The 20,037-nt window shown below is 46.7% G+C and overlaps 1 protein-coding gene across 6 annotated transcripts in view; it reads right to left on the bottom strand.

The window, feature by feature from the left end:
- Positions 1-20,037, bottom strand: part of LOC139407256 (utrophin) — a 334,795-nt gene that overhangs the window by 11,045 nt on the left and 303,713 nt on the right. For all 6 annotated transcript variants that reach the window (XM_071150875.1, XM_071150879.1, XM_071150876.1 and 3 more), the window contains 2 exons: positions 1,553-1,714; positions 784-1,015 (listed from right to left, as the gene is read on the bottom strand). In XM_071150875.1, coding sequence (XP_071006976.1) covers positions 784-1,015; positions 1,553-1,714 — 394 coding nt within the window. The remainder of the gene's footprint in view (positions 1-783; positions 1,016-1,552; positions 1,715-20,037) is intronic.

Genomic DNA, 20,037 nt, shown 5'->3' with positions numbered 1-20,037 from the left:
ATCTAAACTTATTGAGTGATCAGGAGAGGCATAAACAAAGCAGAGATGGAGTGGGTTACTGGGTAGGGGGTGCTTCGTAGCCCTGGGAGGAAAACTCACAATACAGGGTTCTTTCTACATCAACAAGGGGCTTAGGTGGTGGGCGTGGCAATGTTTTAATTTTTAAGACACTTTCCTGAAATTCTACACATTTTTCTATGGAGCTGAGAGAAATTGTTTCATTTTTTGAGCTATTTTCCTGCAATTCCATGCATTTTGCTGTGGCTAATGCTGTGTTCTTTTGCTCAAATATAATAAAATCTATACTGCTAAATTCATTGTTTTTCTTATTCTCCATGACCGTCTTGTCTAGTTTTTATTTTGGTCATTGTTAGTCAATTATAAAAAAATATATTGGTTCATAAAATGTTCTACTGTACATACTTTCTATCTGGTTTTAGTAATTTCAGTTTACAATTAAAGCATGTTTCCATCCCGAAAATGTATTTCTAGAAACAGGCGGGGCCCGCCCAAGGATTTTAATGGCAGACAAATCACCGTGATGAGATTCTAACTTTAGAGGAATGAGTTATGATACAAACAAGGACACTTTCGAGGGCTGAAAAGGAATTGCTGTTGTTGTTGATGTGTGATCAGTAAAATAGAAGTCATTCCACAGGTGGAACATGCATGTGTGTGTGTGTGTGTTAAGACATCTGTTGAAGTGGCTTGCTGTCCGAGGTGGAGTGTGAGCATGTGTGTGTGTGTGTGTGTACTGTACGTGTCCCTCTATGTGTGGCCCACCTGGTGCAGTAGTTGTCTGAGCCGGTGGAGCTGGGACTCCAGCTGCTTGTTGTGCTCCTCCAGTTTGTGCATGCGGTCCTCCAGACGGCTCTTATGCTGCCGGAGCAGTTTGGCCTCAGCCAGCAGGTCAGCCTCGCCAGGACCCCCGGGGTGAGAAGACCCCTCAGGGTCCCAATGCCCCCGCTGGTCCCCGTGCTGCTCCTTCAGCTGTTCATACTCCCTTTTCAGTGTCCTGGGGGAGACACCCAGAGATGGGGTTAGGGAGATGCAGAAGTCAGACACACACACGCCACACAATCATTCCTGCACATATAATATGAGCCCAACAGCACTACTAAAATCTTCCTGACCCCCCTCTCAGTACAATCCTATGTGAAGCCACTGTACAGAGAGGTCCTGGCCTGTGTCCGTCTCTGTTTACAACTGTATAGAGCTGTTGGCTCCAGACTGACTGTGGTACTTCAACTGGCGTTTATAGCCTGGCTCATGAAGAAGAATGTGAGCAGAGCTAAATCACTCAGATACAGCCTCAGACAGAGACACAGCAGCTCCAAGAATAATAGAGTGAGTGCACAGTCACCATTGTCCTTACACTACCTCTATCCACCAATCAAAGAGGCAGAGGTAGAGGTAGAGAGAGATGAAGGGGGGGAGGAGCGAGAGCTGAATGGGACAGTGTGTGTGTGTGTGCTGAGCATCACTTTTAGTAAGTGGGCAGAACACAGTAGCGCTGACATTTGACGGACTACTCCGCTGACCTATCGCGTACCTCTGCTCATCCTCCAGGCGATAGATGATTCGCTCCAGCTCCCCACGCTCCTCCCTCTCCACGGCCTGTAGGATCTGGGCGGGGCTCTGGGGCTGGCTGCAGGGAGACCCCTCCCCACCCAGGGTCTGGCAGTACTGCAGGATCAGAGCATGCTCATCGTCCCTATGGGAAGAGATATACAAATTAACTAAATAACACGTGCTTGTTGTCATTCTTAAAGAGCTTCACTATATTAGATACATTGCGCAAGAGCGTGCTCCACCTCGGTCAAAGTTTAAGTTCAAAGAGCTTTGTTGTCCATCTTGATTGTCTTTCCATTAAACAGACTCAGTGGTTTTAACTTCAGCTTTGGCTGTTGCAGGACTGTACTGTATGGCTGGGAGCTGTAGATCCTCCCTACAACACAGATCTGTTGATCTCAACCATCAGATAACCACATGACATAGATAGAGAGGGAGAGGAAGAAGACAGATGGGGAGAGAGGGGGTGAAAGAGAGAGAGAGAATGATGGCTCCAAGTTTCTCTGTGTCATATTTGGAGGATCTGAGATGCAGTAGGCAGGTCTTGCTAAACCACAGCTGTCACCTTCCCTCTAACACACACACACACACACACACACACACACACACACACACACACACACACACACACACACACACACACACCACAGGGATTATAGGGATTAAACTATCACAAACCATCACATATGCGCGTGCGCACACACACGGAGGGGTAGGATTACTCAGCCCCCTGTCCATTACCGCAGGAAGTGCCATCCATCGCCAGAGCCACGCTGACAGCCAGAGAGACCATTTCCATTTGGCCAAGCTGAAAGCAGTGGTTTTAATTGAAACTGGATGCCATGTTGGCTCTCCTTGGATACATTTTATCCATCCATGCACAATGTCTATTGTCAATCCAGCTTTCATTTTGTGGTTTGGCTAGCTAGTTAGCTTTTTTAAAAGTATGGCAAGGCCAGGGCCATGGCTTGGAGCACTAACTGTGTCAATAGCATGGCTAGGCTAAGCTAGGCTACCAAACACCATCTGGCTAATACAGCTTCTAACTCCTAATGTACGGCCCTCAGGAGACCCATTACAGAACCCAGACACAGCATTTCATAAATGACCCGTGTTCAGGCCCTCATTAACATTACATGCATATTCAGAGTGTTTAGTATATGAAAAGATTTCTGGACGAAACATGTTTTGTTTCCCAGGCGGATCTATTGTGTTAGCAAGGACGAGGACTCCTATTCTTGGAGAATTATGTCTACAAACCTCTGCCGATGGGATAGAGTATAGAGAGGTGAGGAGGAGAAGAAGCTCCGTGGATCCTTCGTGTCTGGAAGTAATTTAGCCTTTTATTGTAGCCATTGGCGCTTTGTAGAGTTGCTATTTTCTCAAGTTTTCGAATGTCAATTTACTTGTGAAATTCCTGGATACACTGCTCAAAAAAATAAAGGGAACACTAAAATAACACATCCTAGATCTGAATGAATGAAATATTCTTATTAAATATTTTTTTCTTTACATAGTTGAATGTGCTGACAACAAAATCACACAAAAATTATCAATGGAAATCAAATGTATCAACCCATGGAGGTCTGGATTTGGAGTCACACTCACAATTAAAGTGGAAAACCACACTACAAGTCAAAATGAGGCTAAGTAGTGTGTGTGGCCTCCACGTGCCTGTATGACCTCCCTACAACGCCTGGGCATGCTCCTGATGAGGTGGCGGATGGTCTCCTGAGGGATCTCCTCCCAGACCTGGACTAAAGCATTCGCCAACTCCTGGACAGTCTGTGGAGCAACGTGGCGTTGGTGGATGGAGCGAGACATGATGTCCCAGATGTGCTCAATTGGATTCAGGTCTAAGGAACGGGCGGGCCAGTACATAGCATCAATGCCTTCCTCTTGCAGGAACTGCTGACACACTCCAGCCACATGAGGTCTAGCATTGTCTCGCATTAGGAGGAACCCAGGGCCAACCGCACCAGCATATGGTCTCACAAGGGGTCTGAGGATCTCATCTCGGTACCTAATGGCAGTCAGGCTACCTCTGGCGAGCACATGGAGGGCTGTGCGGCCCCCCAAAGAAATGCCACCCCACAACATGACTGACCCACCGCCAAACTGGTCATGCTGGAGGATGTTGCAAGCAGCAGAACGTTCTCCACGGCGTCTCCAGACTCTGTCACGTCTGTCACATGTGCTCAGTGTGAACCTGCTTTCATCTGTGAAGAGCACAGGGCGCCAGTGGCGAATTTGCCAATCTTGGTGTTCTCTGGCAAATGCCAAACGTCCTGCATGGTGTTGGGCTGTAAGCACAACCCCCACCTGTGGACGTTGGGCCCTCATACCACCCTCATTGAGCAGACACATGCACATTTGTGGACTGCTGGAGGTCATTTTGCAGGGCTCTGGCAGTGCTCCTCCTGCTCCTCCTTGCACAAAGGCGGAGGTATCGGTCCTGCTGCTGGGTTGTTGCCCTCCTACGGCCTCCTCCACGTCTCCTGATGTACTGGCCTGTCTCCTGGTAGCGCCTCCATGCTCTGGACACTACACTGACAGACACACCAAACCTTCTTGCCACAGCTCGCATTGATGTGCCATCCTGGATGAGCTGCACTACCTGAGCCACTTGTGTAGGCTGTAGACTCCGTCTCATGCTACCACTAGAGTGAAAGCACCGCCAGCATTCAAAAGTGACCAAAACATCAGCCAGGAAGCATAGGAACTGAGAAGTGGTCTGTGGTCACCACCTGCAGAACCACTCCTTTATTGGGGGGTGTCTTGCTAATTGCCTATAATTTCCACCTGTTGTCTATTCCATTTGCACAACAGCATGTGAAACTTATTGTCAATCAGTGTTGCTTCCTAAGTGGACAGTTTGATTTCACACCAGTGTGATTGACTTGGAGTTAGTTACATTGTGTTGTTTAAGTGTTCCCTTTATTTTTTTCAGCAGTGTATTAATGAAGTCAGATTTAATCAACAAATATGGTAGTCAGTTTAAAAGCGGTTAAAAGTTACACGACTCTGTACATATCTGGCTGTGTTGGTAAAATCACTACATATCCCATTGATCCAAGCGTGCGAGGCTGCCCTGTCACAGTTCCAAGACCAGTCAGAAACGTCCAGCTAATCTTACACCAACGACGTTGGTGGACCTCAAAATTGAAGTAGTGATATCCTTCATCACCATCGTCTTACGACAGATATCTTGATTCAGTCATGAATATTCAACAAAACAATAAATAATTTTACATTTTGTTTCCAGCCAATTTCAGTTACATTATTGTATTACTAGCAAAGGAGTTGAGGGTGCAGTATTTATGAAGTTTGGCAATGAGGACGAAAACTAGCATAGTTTAGCTAGCCAGCTAGTTTACCCAGGGAAAACGAGCTCAGGCCTAACGTGCATGTAAGCTCAGTTTGGCTAATTCAGGAGACAAATTGTAGTTTTTATGCCCTGATTTTAGGATCTGGCGGCAAAAAGTTTGATTAAACAATTCAGAGAGCAAATCGATTTATACAATCCCGAAATCAGCCGTAACTGTCAAACAAAGATTAAAAGGAAGTTTGAGTGAACCTGAATCAAGAAAATGAATGGCGAGGTCACTTCCAGATCCAGTAGACTCCTCCTCCTTACCACTATTGAAATGTTATAAACAAGAGCCAAGAAATGTGACTGAAATATCGTAGCCGTACAGGTATTCAGGTTCTCCATGATATTCTACAGATGAAGAGTCCAACTTGTCAGTCAGTGTGACGGCTGTCTGCCTCAAGGCTAAGAGCTGTGATCTTGTGTAGGAATGGAACGCACTATGAAGCTATAAAACTATGAAGTTGAATAGAAATTCAGTTTGTCCTCCTTCTGTACCGCGTGATCGATGCTTCCATTAGTGCTCATTCCACCACACAGCGCTTCACACCCATACACACATGCAAGCACCTTTCAAACACCCTTCTCATCTCAAAGACATGTTATCTATCAATCTTTTTTCCTTACAAAATGAGTGCCTTGTCTGAAATCACTGAGACGTAGATAATGACATAAGAGCCAGGCGGAGAGGAGATAAACATCTAGCCATTATACACCCATCTAGTACCAGGTCGGACCCGGTTTTGCCTCCAGAACAGCCTGAATTCTTCGGGGCATTCTACAAGCTGTCGGAAACGTTCCACAGGGATGTTGGCCCATGCCGATACGATGACATCACGCAGTTGCTGCAAATTGGACGTCAGTACAGTCATGAGGCGTACAGCCTGTTCCATCTCATCCCAAAGATGCTCTATTGGGTTGAGTTCTGGGAACTGACCAGGCCACTCAGTGAACTCACTGTCATGTTCCATGCAATGTTTTTCCACTCCTCCATTGTCCAGTGTTGGTGATCACGTGTCCACTGGAGCCTGCAATAGCTCATCTATAACAAGGATCGAAGAATTGTGCATTCTGAGATGCCATTCTGCAAACCACTGTTATACTGCACAGTGTTATTTGTCTGTTTGTGGCCCGCCTATTAGCTTGCACAATTCTTGCCATTCTCCTTCGAACTCTCTCATCAACTAGCTGTTTTTGCCCACAGGACTGCCGCTGACTGTACTAGTATTCTTTGTTGGTTTGACAATGCCACAGTTAGCCAGAGAAATATGCTGAGAAGGATTATCACCACAGCAAGCAAGGTACTTTGAGTCAAACACACAGGCCTGGATGAGATCTTTAAGGTCAGGGCCCTCAGCAAGGTACTTGGAGTCAAACACACAGGCCTGGATGAGATCATTAAGGTCAGGGCCCTCAGCAAGGTACTTGGAGTCAAACACACAGGCCTGGATGAGATCTTTAAGGTCAGGGCCCTCAGCAAGGTACTTGGAGTCAAACACACAGGCCTGGATGAGATCATTAAGGTCAGGGCCCTCAGCAAGGTACTTGGAGTCAAACACACAGGCCTGGATGAGATCTTTAAGGTCAGGGCCCTCCCCAAGGTACTTGGAGTCAAACACACAGGCCTGGATGAGATCTTTAAGGTCAGGGCCCTCCCCAAGGTACTTGGAGTCAAACACACAGGCCTGGATGAGATCATTAAGGTCAGGGCCCTCCCCAAGCCACTTGGAGTCAAACACACAGGCCTGGATGATATCTTTAAGGTCAGGGCCCTCAGCAATGTACTTGGAGTCAAACACACAGGCCTGGATGAGATCTTAAAGGTCAGGGCCCTCAGCAAGGCTCACAAAATCATTTTAGACCCAAGCCATCCCCTGTACCTAGACTTTGAACTCCCCTCAGGGCGCATGTATAGGGTACCGCACGGCAGAAAAAACAGAACTAGACAATAATTTGTTCCATGTGTGATATCGCTCCTAAATTGCTAATGTTCCTATCGACTCAGTAGGGCAGTTTTGAAAGTTGTATTGTCAATTTGTTTTGTATTTATACACCACCTAAAACATGTACATGACACCACAACAACATTTCCCCATGGGGACAATAAAGTCATTCAATTATTATTATTATAAAAAAATACAAAATAAAAATAATAATAATAATAAAACTGGATGTTTTTTGTTTGTCACGTCAATAAACCCTAGCTGAGGAGGGTTGGACTAGTAACCGGAAGGTTGCAAGTTCAAACACCCGAGCTGACAAGGTTCAAATCTGTCGTTCTGCCCCTGAACAGGCAGTTAACCCACTGTTCAGAGGCCGTCATTGAAAATAAGAATTTGTTCTTAACTGACTTGTCTAGTTAAAAAAAATATATATCACACTCAAATTAGCTTAAGTCACTCGTTTCGCCCATTCTAATGTTCCATCGAACAGTAACTGAATGAGCAGTGTATAAAGAGGTCTTGATGCCTGCTTTATACACTGCTCAAAAAAATAAAGGGAACACTAAAATAACACATCCTAGATCTGAATGAATGAAATATTCTTATTAAATACTTTTTTCTTTACATAGTTGAATGTGCTGACAACAAAATCACACAAAAATTATCAATGGAAATCAAATGTATCAACCCATGGAGGTCTGGATTTGGAGTCACACTCATAATTAAAGTGGAAAGCCACACTACAGGCTGATCCAACTTTGATGTAATGTCCTTAAAACAAGTCAAACTGAGGCTCAGTAGTGTGTGTGGCCTCCACGTGCCTGTATGACCTCCCTACAACGCCTGGGCATGCTCCTGATGAGGTGGCGGATGGTCTCCTGAGGGATCTCCTCCCAGACCTGGACTAAAGCATCCGCCAACTCCTGGACAGTATGTGGTGCAACGTGGCATTGGTGGATGGAGCGAGACATGATGTCCCAGATGTGCTCAATTGGATTCAGGTCTGGGGAACGGGCGGGCCAGTCCATAGCATCAATGCCTTCCTCTTGCAGGAACTGCTGACACACTCCAGCCACATGAGGTCTAGCATTGTCTCGCATTAGGAGGAACCCAGGGCCAACCGCACCAGCATATGGTCTCACAAGGGGTCTGAGGATCTCATCTCGGTACCTAATGGCAGTCAGGCTACCTCTGGCGAGCACATGGAGGCCCCCCAAAGAAATGCCACCCCACACCATGACTGACCCACCGCCAAACCGGTCATGCTGGAGGATGTTGCAGGCAGCAGAACGTTCTCCACAGCGTCTCCAGACAGTCACGTCTGTCACATGTGCTTAGTGTGAACCTGCTTTCATCTGTGAAGAGCACAGGGCGCCAGTGGCGAATTTGCCAATCTTGGTGTTCTCTGGCAAATGCCAAACTGCACGGTGTTGGGCTGTAAGCACAACCCCCACCTGTGGACGTCGGGCCCTCATACCACCCTCATGGAGTCTGTTTCTGACCGTTTGAGCAGACACATGCACATTTGTGGACTGCTGGAGGTCATTTTGCAGGGCTCTGGCAGTGCTCCTCCTGCTCCTTCTTGCACAAAGGCGGAGGTAGCGGTCCTGCTGCTGGGTTGTTGCCCTCCTCCACATCTCCTGATGTACCGGCCTGTCTCCTGGTAGCGCCTCCATGCTCTGGACACTACGCTGACAGACACAGCAAACCTTCTTGCCACAGCTCGCATTGATGTGCCATCCAGGATGAGCTGCACTACCTGAGCCACTTGTGTGGGTTGTAGACTCCGTCTCATGCTACCACTAGAGTGAAAGCACCGCCAGCATTCAAAAGTGACCAAAACATCAGCTAGGAAGCATAGGAACTGAGAAGTGGTCTGTGGTCAATACCTGCAGAACCACTCCTTTACTGGGGGTGTCTTGCTAATTGCCTATAATTTCCACCTGTTGTCTATTCCATTTGCACAACAGCATGTGAAATGTATTGTCAATCAGTGTTGCTTCCTAAGTGGACAGTTTGATTTCACAGAAGTGTGATTGACTTGGAGTTACATTGTGTTGTTGAAGTGTTCCCTTTATTCTTTTGAGCAGTGTATATCAATCAAGGCCACGAGACTCACTGTCTGTAGGAGCGATCCATTTTCATGAATAGGGTGGTGTACCTAATAAACTGTGTGTGTATGAGGGAGTAAATATGGAGAAGGAAGACAGGAACTGTGAAGAGAAACTCATATAGGGAGGGCCAGGGTGAAACCTCAACTGTGCTGGGAGCAACCAATTAAATAGTGAGTGAATGAGAGAGAGCACGAGAGAGAGAGAAAGCACACGCGCGAGAGAGCGAGAGATAGAGAGAGAGAATGCAAGAGAGAATGTGAGAGAGAGAGAGAGAGAATGCGAGAGAGAGAGAGAATGCGAGGGAGAGAAAGAGAGAATGTGAGAGAGAGAATGTGAGAGGGAGGAATGTGCGAGAGAGAGAGAGAATGCAAGAGGTAGTGTTAGAAAAGGCGGGACCAGTGCTATGGAGTTGTTTGTCTGGAAATGTGGGGGAGCAGAGGAGGGGGGGCTTCAAATGGTTCAATTCAGAGCATTTTTGTGTTGTTTTTCTCTGTGATGCAAAGCGGGGTATATTGAGTTCAGAGTTGAATGAGAAGCCTGATTAAAGCCCAAAGGTAAAGCTTGATACTACTAGAGCCAAATCAGATGATGTGTAAGAGAGTGGAACCGAAGGGAGAGAGAGACTGTAGGGAGAAAGGAAGGTTCAGAGGGAGCGAGAGAAAAATATAGAAAGAAAGACAAAAATAATTATTATTATCAGAAAGCAAGAAAGAAAGAAAGAGAACGCGAGAGAGAGATTGAAAGACTGAGGGGAAGGAGACAGAGAAGAGAGGAAGGACAAGCAGAAAGAGTCCTGTCTCCTTGGTGATTAACAGCAGCATCAATGACAACACTGAGCCTTTGCTGGAGATAACACACAATAAGCAGCTCTCTGGCTTTCTCATTAAGGCTTTTCTACCCGATAAAATGCCTGGAAACAAATGCATAGCAGGGCACGCGCGCACGCGCACACACGCACACACACACACGCCAGCAAACATGAGCACGCACATATGTACGCATGCACAAAAGCAAGCACACACATAAATGTTCTGCCAAGACTGTTCAAAGGTACCATCACTCAACTGGCATTAAGTTCCAAATGCAACGTGTGTGAAGGGTCCACTGGATGGATCAGAAACAGTACGAGACAGCCAAGTAACACACACACGTACGCACGCCAGCACACACACACACCAGGGTTTCAGTTAGCTGGTAATAGACGTTTTCTGTGCGATAAAAAAATAGAAAAGTCAATGAATAAAATTGTCACCGGCCAGTCGTCCCGGAAGAAGAAGAAAAAATCCCATTGTGAAATAATGCATTTATTTTTTTGCCTATTGAATGATGGAAATACCAGGCGATGGAAATACATTTGACAAGTCATGCTTCTAGGTAAATTAGCATAATTTTGTGGAATTAAATTGGCGGTGTGTGTAAAGTATATTGGTTCTGTATCTTATTTATCACATGCGTACAGCATACAGATACAGAGCCTATGAGTGGAAAATCTGTCAGACAGCGTGAGAGCTGCTGCAGCATCTTGTGGTGCATTCAAGACAACCAGGAACTCAGAAAAATACGAGGTCAAAACATGACGTCAGTGATCTTCAGGTCGGAAAGTCAGAGCTCTTGAAAGAGGCCGGAGTTCCTGAGTTGGAATTCTGGGTTGGATGACCGTTCAAAAATATTTTTCCCAGTCGGAGCTGGTTTTTTCCCCAGTTCCCAGTTGTCTTGATGACACTGAAGTCGGAAGTCTGACATTTTCAGAGTTCCCAGTTGTCTTGATGACACTGAAGTCGGAAGACTGACATTTTCAGAGTTCCCAGTTGTTATAAACGATGCATGAAATGGTAACTGAAGGCAGGCTTCATCAGTATGTCACACACCACTTTACAGTGAGCTGGAGGCAGTATGCATTTTGAAAACATATATTTCATTGTTTGAAACCTGAACATTTTAATACATATGAGATATGTCTTACCTTGCTTCAAATGAGCCTATTAGATTTCCTCTCTTTCTACATTTCTAGTGGATATTTTCATCTCTGTCACATGAAACCGCCTGCATGTGCGATGCCCTTTTGACTGACAACAGTGTTGTCCCGCTAATTGCATCATGGAAAGAACATTCACACGTAGCCTACTGCCTTGTGTGCATTGCTGTGTTTATAATGTGAATAAATCATAGTTTATCAACATTTTAAGCTGAACGTTCTGATCTGTAGCATCAGACTAATGCTTTTTAAAGTTGATTTTATGTATCCTAGGCCTACTGGTTGTATGAATTTGGGATCTATCGCCCCACAACTGTCCCAGAGTCTGTTTGGAATAGGCTATTTCTTTCCCAGCAAGCTGACCAATAGAATAGGTAGACTAAACTTCTCTACTATAGTGGATTGACATAGGCTAGTGATTTTGCTGTTCATTAATCATCATGTTAACTGAGGAAAAGTAAAAGTGCACATCAGAATTCTGTAAGAAGGACAGCACATCGCTGCATCCTCAACCTGCATGTTCTGTTAATATGAATGACCATCATCTAAATGTGATTTCTGTCATTCTGAGCACCGTGGGTGGACGCTCTAATCAGGTTTCACACCCAATGCATATGGGTCCGGTAAACTTCTCAAATGTCCGCTAAATTAAAATGTTGCCGGTTAATATCCGCCGCAAAACTTGCCTAACAGAAACCCCGAACACACACACACACTTAATTAATGACAGTACATGTGTGTGTATCAATGTGTGTGTATATACAGTGGGGCAAAAAAGTATTTAGTCAGCCACGAATTTTGCAAGTTCTCCCACTTAAAAAGATGAGAGAGGCCTGTAATTTTCATCATAGGTACACTTCAATTACGACAGATAAAATGAGGGAAAAAAATCCAGAAGTTCACATTGTAGGATTTTTTATGAATTTATTTAGTGGGAGAACTTGCACAATTGGTGGCTGACTAAATACTTTTTTGCCCCACTGTAAGTGCGTGTTTATATGTGTGTGTGTGTATCAGTGTGTGTGAGCATGCTAAGACTCAGATGGAGGAGTTGGAGAGATGAAGAGGCTCTAGAGATCAAGCGTAGGTGGAACAGAATTAGATATGACTTAAAAAAAACCCACTTGAAATCAAAAAGCGTGAAATAAAAGGGAATCAGAATGAATCCTTGGCGGAGTACAAGCTGTTCAAACACCCCACACAAGCAAATTGATGATTGGCTGCGTTCAAATCAGCTTAGACAGGATTTACAGCTGTTTAAAATGCTTGTCCACAGATTCCAGGGACTTGATCCTTTTAAAGGAAGCATCGCTAACTCACCTGTTAACGTTGACACAAGGACGCAGGGTGACATTAGACCTACCGCTGCATTGTGTTTTGGGTTTAGATGTATGAATTGTGTCCTTATCCCAAAATGGCTGACTCACTCAAAACAATGGAATAAAATGTCTCTCAGAGTAGACTGGGAAATCTACTTCTGTACAAAAAGAGAGTAAAATCATGATGAAAGCAGGCCATATAATGGGATATTAGCTGAGTAGACAGGGCTAGAACATAACTACAGTGGTTATACTTACTGGGCTGATGTGAGGAACAACAGGATGAGAGGATAAATGGTTGGAGCCTGGAGGGTGTTTCTACCCTGCTACTTCTAATGTTACTATCACATTAACCTTCTTCCTCATCATTACCTGATTATCACTGACTCTGGGTATTTGTTCTGTTTCTGTACTTAAAAAAATAATAATATTATAATAAAATTGTACCCCCTTTATTCTCCCAAATTGCGATCCAGACAGATTTTGTCTCATTGCTGCAACTCCCCAACGGGCTCGGGAGTCTCTCTCTCTCTGAAGCAGAGTTGTTAGGCAGAGTAAAATCAGAGCAGAAAAGCACGTTCTGTCCATTACTGTGGTGAAATGGTACTTGGGGGAGTCTCGAGCACCGCCTGTTTTAAAATAGAGCTTTTAAGAGGATAAGGCAGGGGGACAGAGGGAGATGGGGGGGCAGGGGGACAGAGGGAGATGGGGGGGGGGCAGGCGGACAGAGGGAGGTGGGGGGGCAGGCGGACAGAGGGAGATGGGGGGGGGCAGGCGGACAGAGGGAGGTGGGGGGCAGGCGGAGAGAGGGAGATGGGGGGGGCAGGCTGACAGAGGGAGGTGGGGGGGGCAGGCGGACAGAGGGAGGTGTGGGGGCAGGCAGACCGAGGGAGATGTGGGGGCAGGTGGACAGAGGGAGGTGGGGGGGGCAGGCTGACAGAGGGAGGTGTGGGGGCAGGCGGACCGAGGGAGGTGTGGGGGCAGGCGGACAGAGGGAGGTGGGGGGGCTGGCGGTCAGAGGGAGGTGTGGGGGCAGGCGGTCAGAGGGAGGTGTGGGGGCAGGCAGACAGAGGGAGGTGTGGGGGCAGGGGGACAGAGGGAGGTGTGGGGGCAGGCGGACCGAGGGAGGTGTGGGGGCAGGCGGACAGAGGGAGGTGTGAGGGCAGGCGGACAGAGGGAGGTGTGGGGGCAGGGGGACAGAGGGAGGTGTGGGGGCAGGCGGACCGAGGGAGGTGTGGGGGCAGGCGGACAGAGGGAGGTGGGGGGGCAGGGCAGGCGGACCGAGGGAGATGGGGGGACAGGCGGACAGAGGGAGGTGGGGGGGCAGGCGGACAGAGGGAGATGGGGGGGCAGACGGACAGAGCAGGTGCACACGTGAATGTGTAAAGTTGGTCGCGCTGTGAGAATCAAGACCCTAGTCTACCCACGCTGCCTCTCTTTCTCTCTCCTCCTACCTTTCTGTCACTCTCTTCCCTCTCTCTCTCCAATCTGTCTATCGTGCTCACTGTCTCCGATTCGAGATCTCTCATGCAGTTGTCTCTAGCCTCCTCAAACCCTTCATATGCTCTTTTGTGTGTGGGTAGATTTTTTGGGTCCTCACTGAAAACCATTTCCAAATCCCACTTCATTGTACACACACACGCACGAACAGGATAACTGCAGATTTCAGCTCTTGTATCAGAGCAGGTTGAGAGATCATCTAATTCTAACGTCTAAACACAGAATCAAAGAGGGTGACCAGAGACCTCCAACCAGCATCACAGAGGGTGACCAGAGATCTCCAACCAGCATCACAGAGGGTGACCAGAGACCTCCAACCAGCATCACAGAGGGTGACCAGAGATCTCCAACCAGCATCACAGAGAGTAACCAGAGACCTCCAACCAGCATCACAGAGAGTGACCAGAGACCTCCAACCAGCATCACAGAGGGTGACCAGAGATCTCCAACCAGCATAACAGAGGGTGACCAGAGACCTCCAACCAGCATCACAAAGGGTGACCAGAGATCTCCAACCAGCATCACAGAGGGTGACCAGAGACCTCCAACCAGCATCACAGAGGGTGACCAGAGACCTAAAACCAGCATCACAGAGGGTGACCAGAGATCTCCAACCAGCATCACAGAGGGTGACCAGAGATCTCCAACCAGCATCACAGAGGGTGACCAGAGACCTCCAACCAGCATCACAGAGGGTGACCAGAGACCTCCAACCAGCATCACAGAGGGTGACCAGAGACCTCCAACCAGCATCACAGAGGGTGACCAGAGACCTCCAACCAGCATCACAGAGGGTGACCAGAGATCTCCAACCAGCATCACAGAGGGTGTGACCCCAGAGGGCATCAGAGTTTAGAGAACTCATTCCCCCGATTAGGATCTCAGCTGGGAATAGGTCTCAACATGCCCTCCAGACAGCTTTAAGGGTATACAGAAACACTCAACCTTTCACACACAACACACACACATCTGGAGCTTCAGTATGTTCCCTCTCTTTGTACTGCTAACTGCCTCTCTATCTTTTGTGATCCCCTTCTCCCTCCCTCTCCTCGCCTTTTCTTTCTAAACTTCTCTTTCCATAACATTTTTCCAACTCCAAAGTCTTTATCAAAGCAAACCATCTTTCTCTCCCTAACATATCCCTATCTAATATCCACTCTTTTCATCGTTATCTTTCTCCCCCGTGCGTAATTCAAACTTCTTTCCTCTCTCTCAGTTATTCTGTCTCCCATTCTCCTTCTCTCACCCACCCTCTACCCCTCTTGTTTTCCATCCTCTCCCCCATCTTGTTTTCTATCCTCTCCCCCATCTTTTTTCTATCCCCCCCCATCTTGTTTTCTATCCTCTCCCATCTTGTTTTCTATCCTCTCCCCCTCTTGTTTTCTATCCTCTCCCCATCTTGTTTTCTATCCTCTCCCCATCTTGTTTTCTATCCTCTCCCCCATCTTGTTTTCTATCCTCTCCCCCATCTTGTTTTCTATCCTCTCCCCCATCTTGTTTTCTATCCTCTCCCCCATCTTGTTTTCTATCCTCTCCCCCCTCTTTTTTTCTATCCTCTCCCCCTCTTGTTTTCTATCCTCTCCCCCTCTTGTTTTCTATCCTCTCCCCCTCTTGTTTTCTATCCTCTCCCCCATCTTGTTTTCTATCCTCTCCCCCTCTTGTTTTCTATCCTCTCCCCCATCTTGTTTTCTATCCTCCCCCCATCTTGTTTTCTATCCTCTCCCCCATCTTGTTTTCTATCCTCTCCCCCATCTTGTTTGCTATCCTCTCCCCCCTCTTTTTTTCTATCCTCTCCCCCTCTTGTTTTCTATCCTCTCCCCCTCTTGTTTTCTATCCTCTCCCCCTCTTGTTTTCTATCCTCTCCCCCATCTTGTTTTCTATCCTCTCCCCCTCTTGTTTTCTATCCTCTCCCCCATCTTGTTTTCTATCCTCCCCCCATCTTGTTTTCTATCCTCTCCCCCATCTTGTTTTCTATCCTCTCCCCCATCTTGTTTGCTATCCTCTCCCCCATCTTGTTTTCTATCCTCTCCCCCATCTTGTTTTCTATCCTCTCCCCCATCTTTTTTCTATCCTCTCCCCCTCTTGTTTTCGATCCTCTCCCCATCTTGTTTTCTATCCTCTCCCCCATCTTGTTTTCTATCCTCTCCCCCATCTTGTTTTCTATCCTCTTCCCCATTGTTTTCTATCCTCTCCCCCATCTTGTTTTCAATCCTCTCCCCCTCTTGTTTTCTATCCTCTCCCCTTTTGTTTTCTATCCTCTCCCCCATCTTGTTTTCTATCCTCTCCCCCTCTTGTTTTCTATCCTCTCCCCATCTTGTTTTCTATCCTCTCCCCATCTTGTTTTCGATCCTCTCCCCCTCTTGTTTTCGATCCTCTCCCCCTCTTGTTTTCGATCCTCTCCCCCTCTTGTTTTCTATCCTCCCCCCATCTTGTTTTCTATCCTCTCCCCCATCTTGTTTTCTATCCTCTCCCCCATCTTGTTTTCTATCCTCTCCCCCATCTTGTTTTCTATCCTCTCCCCCATCTTTTTTCTATCCTCTCCCCCTCTTGTTTTCTATCCTCTCCCCCATCTTGTTTTCTATCCTCTCCCCCATCTTTTTTCTATCCTCTCCCCCATCTCTTTTCTATCCTCTCCCCCTCTTGTTTTCTATCCTCTCCCCCATCTTTTTTCTATCCTCTCCCCCATCTTGTTTTCTATCCTCTCCCCCATCTTGTTTTCTATCCTCTCCCCCATCTTGTTTTCAATCCTCTCCCCTTTTGTTTTCTATCCTCTCCCCCATCTTGTTTTCTATCCTCTCCCCCATCTTGTTTTCTATCCTCTCCCCCATCTTGTTTTCTATCCTCTCCCCCATCTTGTTTTCTATCCTCTCCCCTCCTCTTGTTTTCTATCCTCTCCCCCATCTTGTTTTCTATCCTCTCCCCCTCTTGTTTTCTATCCTCTCCCCCATCTTGTTTTCTATCCTCTCCCCCTCTTGTTTTCTATCCTCTCCCCATCTTGTTTTCTATCCTCTCCCCATCATGTTTTCGATCCTCTCCCCTTTTGTTTTCTATCCTCTCCCCCATCTTGTTTTCTATCCTCTCCCCCATCTTGTTTTCTATCCTCTCCCCCATCTTGTTTTCTATCCTCTCCCCCATCTTGTTTTCTATCCTCTCCCCCTCTTGTTTTCTATCCTCTCCCCCATCTTGTTTTCTATCCTCTCCCCCTCTTGTTTTCTATCCTCTCCCCCATCTTGTATTCCATCCTCTCCCCCATCTTGTTTTCTATCCTCTCCCCCTCTTGTTTTCTATCCTCTCCCCATCTTGTTTTCTATCCTCTCTCCCTCTTGTTTTCTATCCTCTCCCCCTCTTGTTTTCTATCCTCTCCCCCATCTTGTTTTCTATCCTCTCCCCCTCTTGTTTTCTATCCTCTCCCCCTCTTGTTTTCTATCCTCTCCCCCTCTTGTTTTCTATCCTCTCCCCCTCTTGTTTTCTATCCTCTCCCCCTCTTGTTTTCTATCCTCTCCCCCTCTTGTTTTCTATCCTCTCCCCATCTTGTTTTCTATCCTCTCCCCATCTTGTTTTCTATCCTCTCCCCATCTTGTTTTCTATCCTCTCCCCCTCTTGTTTTCTATCCTCTCCCCATCTTGTTTTCTATCCTCTCCCCCTCTTGTTTTCTATCCTCTCCCCCATCTTGTATTCCATCCTCTCCCCCATCTTGTTTTCTATCCTCTCCCCCTCTTGTTTTCTATCCTCTCCCCATCTTGTTTTCTATCCTCTCTCCCTCTTGTTTTCTATCCTCTCCCCCTCTTGTTTTCTATCCTCTCCCCCATCTTGTTTTCTATCCTCTCCCCCTCTTGTTTTCTATCCTCTCCCCCTCTTGTTTTCTATCCTCTCCCCCTCTTGTTTTCTATCTTCTCCCCCTCTTGTTTTCTATCCTCTCCCCCTCTTGTTTTCTATCCTCTCCCCATCTTGTTTTCTATCCTCTCCCCATCTTGTTTTCTATCCTCTCCCCATCTTGTTTTCTATCCTCTCCCCCTTTTGTTTTCTATCCTCTCCCCCATCTTGTTTTCTATCCTCTCCCCCTCTTGTTTTCTATCCTCTCCCCCTCTTGTTTTCTATCCTCTCCCCCTCTTGTTTTCTATCCTCTCCCCCTCTTGTTTTCTATCCTCTCCCCCTCTTGTTTTCTATCCTCTCCCCCTCTTGTTTTCTATCCTCTCCCCCTCTTGTTTTCTATCCTCTCCCCCATCTTGTTTTCTATCCTCTCCCCCATCTTGTTTTCTATCCTCTCCCCCTCTTGTTTTCTATCCTCTCCCCTCTTGTTTTCTATCCTCTCCCCCATCTTGTTTTCTATCCTCTCCCCCCTCTTGTTTTCTATCCTCTCCCCCATCTTGTTTTCTATCCTCTCCCCCATCTTGTTTTCTATCCTCTCCCCCTCTTGTTTTCTATCCTCTCCCCCTTTTGTTTTCTATCCTCTCCCCCATCTTGTTTTCCATCCTCTCCCCCATCTTGTTTTCTATCCTCTCCCCATCTTGTTTTCTATCCTCCCTCTTTCCAATTTATTGTTCTCCGTCTCTTCAATTACTATCATCAGCGCTCCACAGACCAGATAATGACAATAATAATCATTTGATTTTTGATACATGACACTCAAAGCTAACACATGAATGGACAGAGAGACTTTAATATACTATGACAGGGTGAGCGACGTACTGTAGTGTAACGCCACAGCCCACTGGGCCATACACAACACAGGTAGTGAGGACATCAATATGAAGTAGTCTAAGGTAGGTAACCAGAGTCTAATGGTTATTGACAGGTAGGGGGACAGAGTGTAATGGTTACTGACAGGTAGGGGGACAGAGTGTAATGGTTACTGACAGGTAGGAGGACAGAGTGTAATGGTTACTGACAGGTAGGAGGACAGAATCTAATGGTTATTGACAGGTAGGGGGACAGAGTGTAATGGTTACTGACAGGTAGGAGGACAGAGTCTAATGGTTACTGACAGGTAGGAGGACAGAGTCTAATGGTTATTGACAGGTAGGGGGACAGAGTGTAATGGTTACTGACAGGTAGGAGGACAGAGTGTAATGGTTACTGACAGGTAGGAGGACAGAGTCCAATGGTTATTGACAGGTAGGAGGACAGAGTCTAATGGTTACTGACAGGTAGGAGGACAGAGTGTAATGGTTACTGACAGGTAGGAGGACAGAGTGTAATGGTTATTGACAGGTAGGAGGACAGAGTCTAATGGTTATTGACAGGTAGGAGGACAGAGTCTAATGGTTACTGACAGGTAGGAGGACAGAGTGTAATGGTTACTGACAGGTAGGAGGACAGAGTGTAATGGTTATTGACAGGTAGGAGGACAGAGTCTAATGGTTATTGACAGGTAGGGGGACAGAGTGTAATGGTTACTGACAGGTAGGAGGACAGAGTGTAATGGTTACTGACAGGTAGGAGGACAGAGTCCAATGGTTATTGACAGGTAGGAGGACAGAGTGTAATGGTTACTGACAGGTAGGAGGACAGAGTGTAATGGTTACTGACAGGTAGGAGGACAGAGTCTAATGGTTACTGACAGGTAGGGGGACAGAGTCTAATGGTTACTGACAGGTAGGAGGACAGAGTGTAATGGTTACTGACAGGTAGGAGGACAGAGTCTAATGGTTATTGACAGGTAGGAGGACAGAGTCTAATGGTTACTGACAGGTAGGAGGACAGAGTGTAATGGTTACTGACAGGTAGGAGGACAGAGTCTAATGGTTATTGACAGGTAGGAGGACAGAGTAGGAGGACAGAGTAATGGTTACTGACAGGTAGGAGGACAGAGTGTAATGGTTACTGACAGGTAGGAGGACAGAGTGTAATGGTTACTGACAGGTAGGAGGACAGAGTGTAATGGTTACTGACAGGTAGGAGGACAGAGTGTAATGGTTACTGACAGGTAGGAGAACAGAGTCTAATGGTTATTGACAGGTAGGAGGACAGAGTCTAATGGTTACTGACAGGTAGGAGGACAGAGTGTAATGGTTACTGACAGGTAGGAGGACAGAGTCTAATGGTTACTGACAGGTAGGAGGACAGAGTCTAATGGTTACTGAAAGGTAGGAGGACAGAGTCTAATGGTTACTGACAGGTAAGAGGACAGAGTCTAATGGTTACTGACAGGTAGGAGGACAGAGTCTAATGGTTACTGACAGGTAGGAGGACAGAGTCTAATGGTTACTGACAGGTAGGAGGACAGAGTCTAATGGTTACTGAC

This window comes from Oncorhynchus clarkii, chromosome 4, assembly GCF_045791955.1.
Source record: "Oncorhynchus clarkii lewisi isolate Uvic-CL-2024 chromosome 4, UVic_Ocla_1.0, whole genome shotgun sequence".
NCBI lineage: Eukaryota > Metazoa > Chordata > Actinopteri > Salmoniformes > Salmonidae > Oncorhynchus > Oncorhynchus clarkii.
Note: the sequence above shows the minus strand (reverse complement) of the source record. Positions and strands in the feature narration are given on the sequence as shown.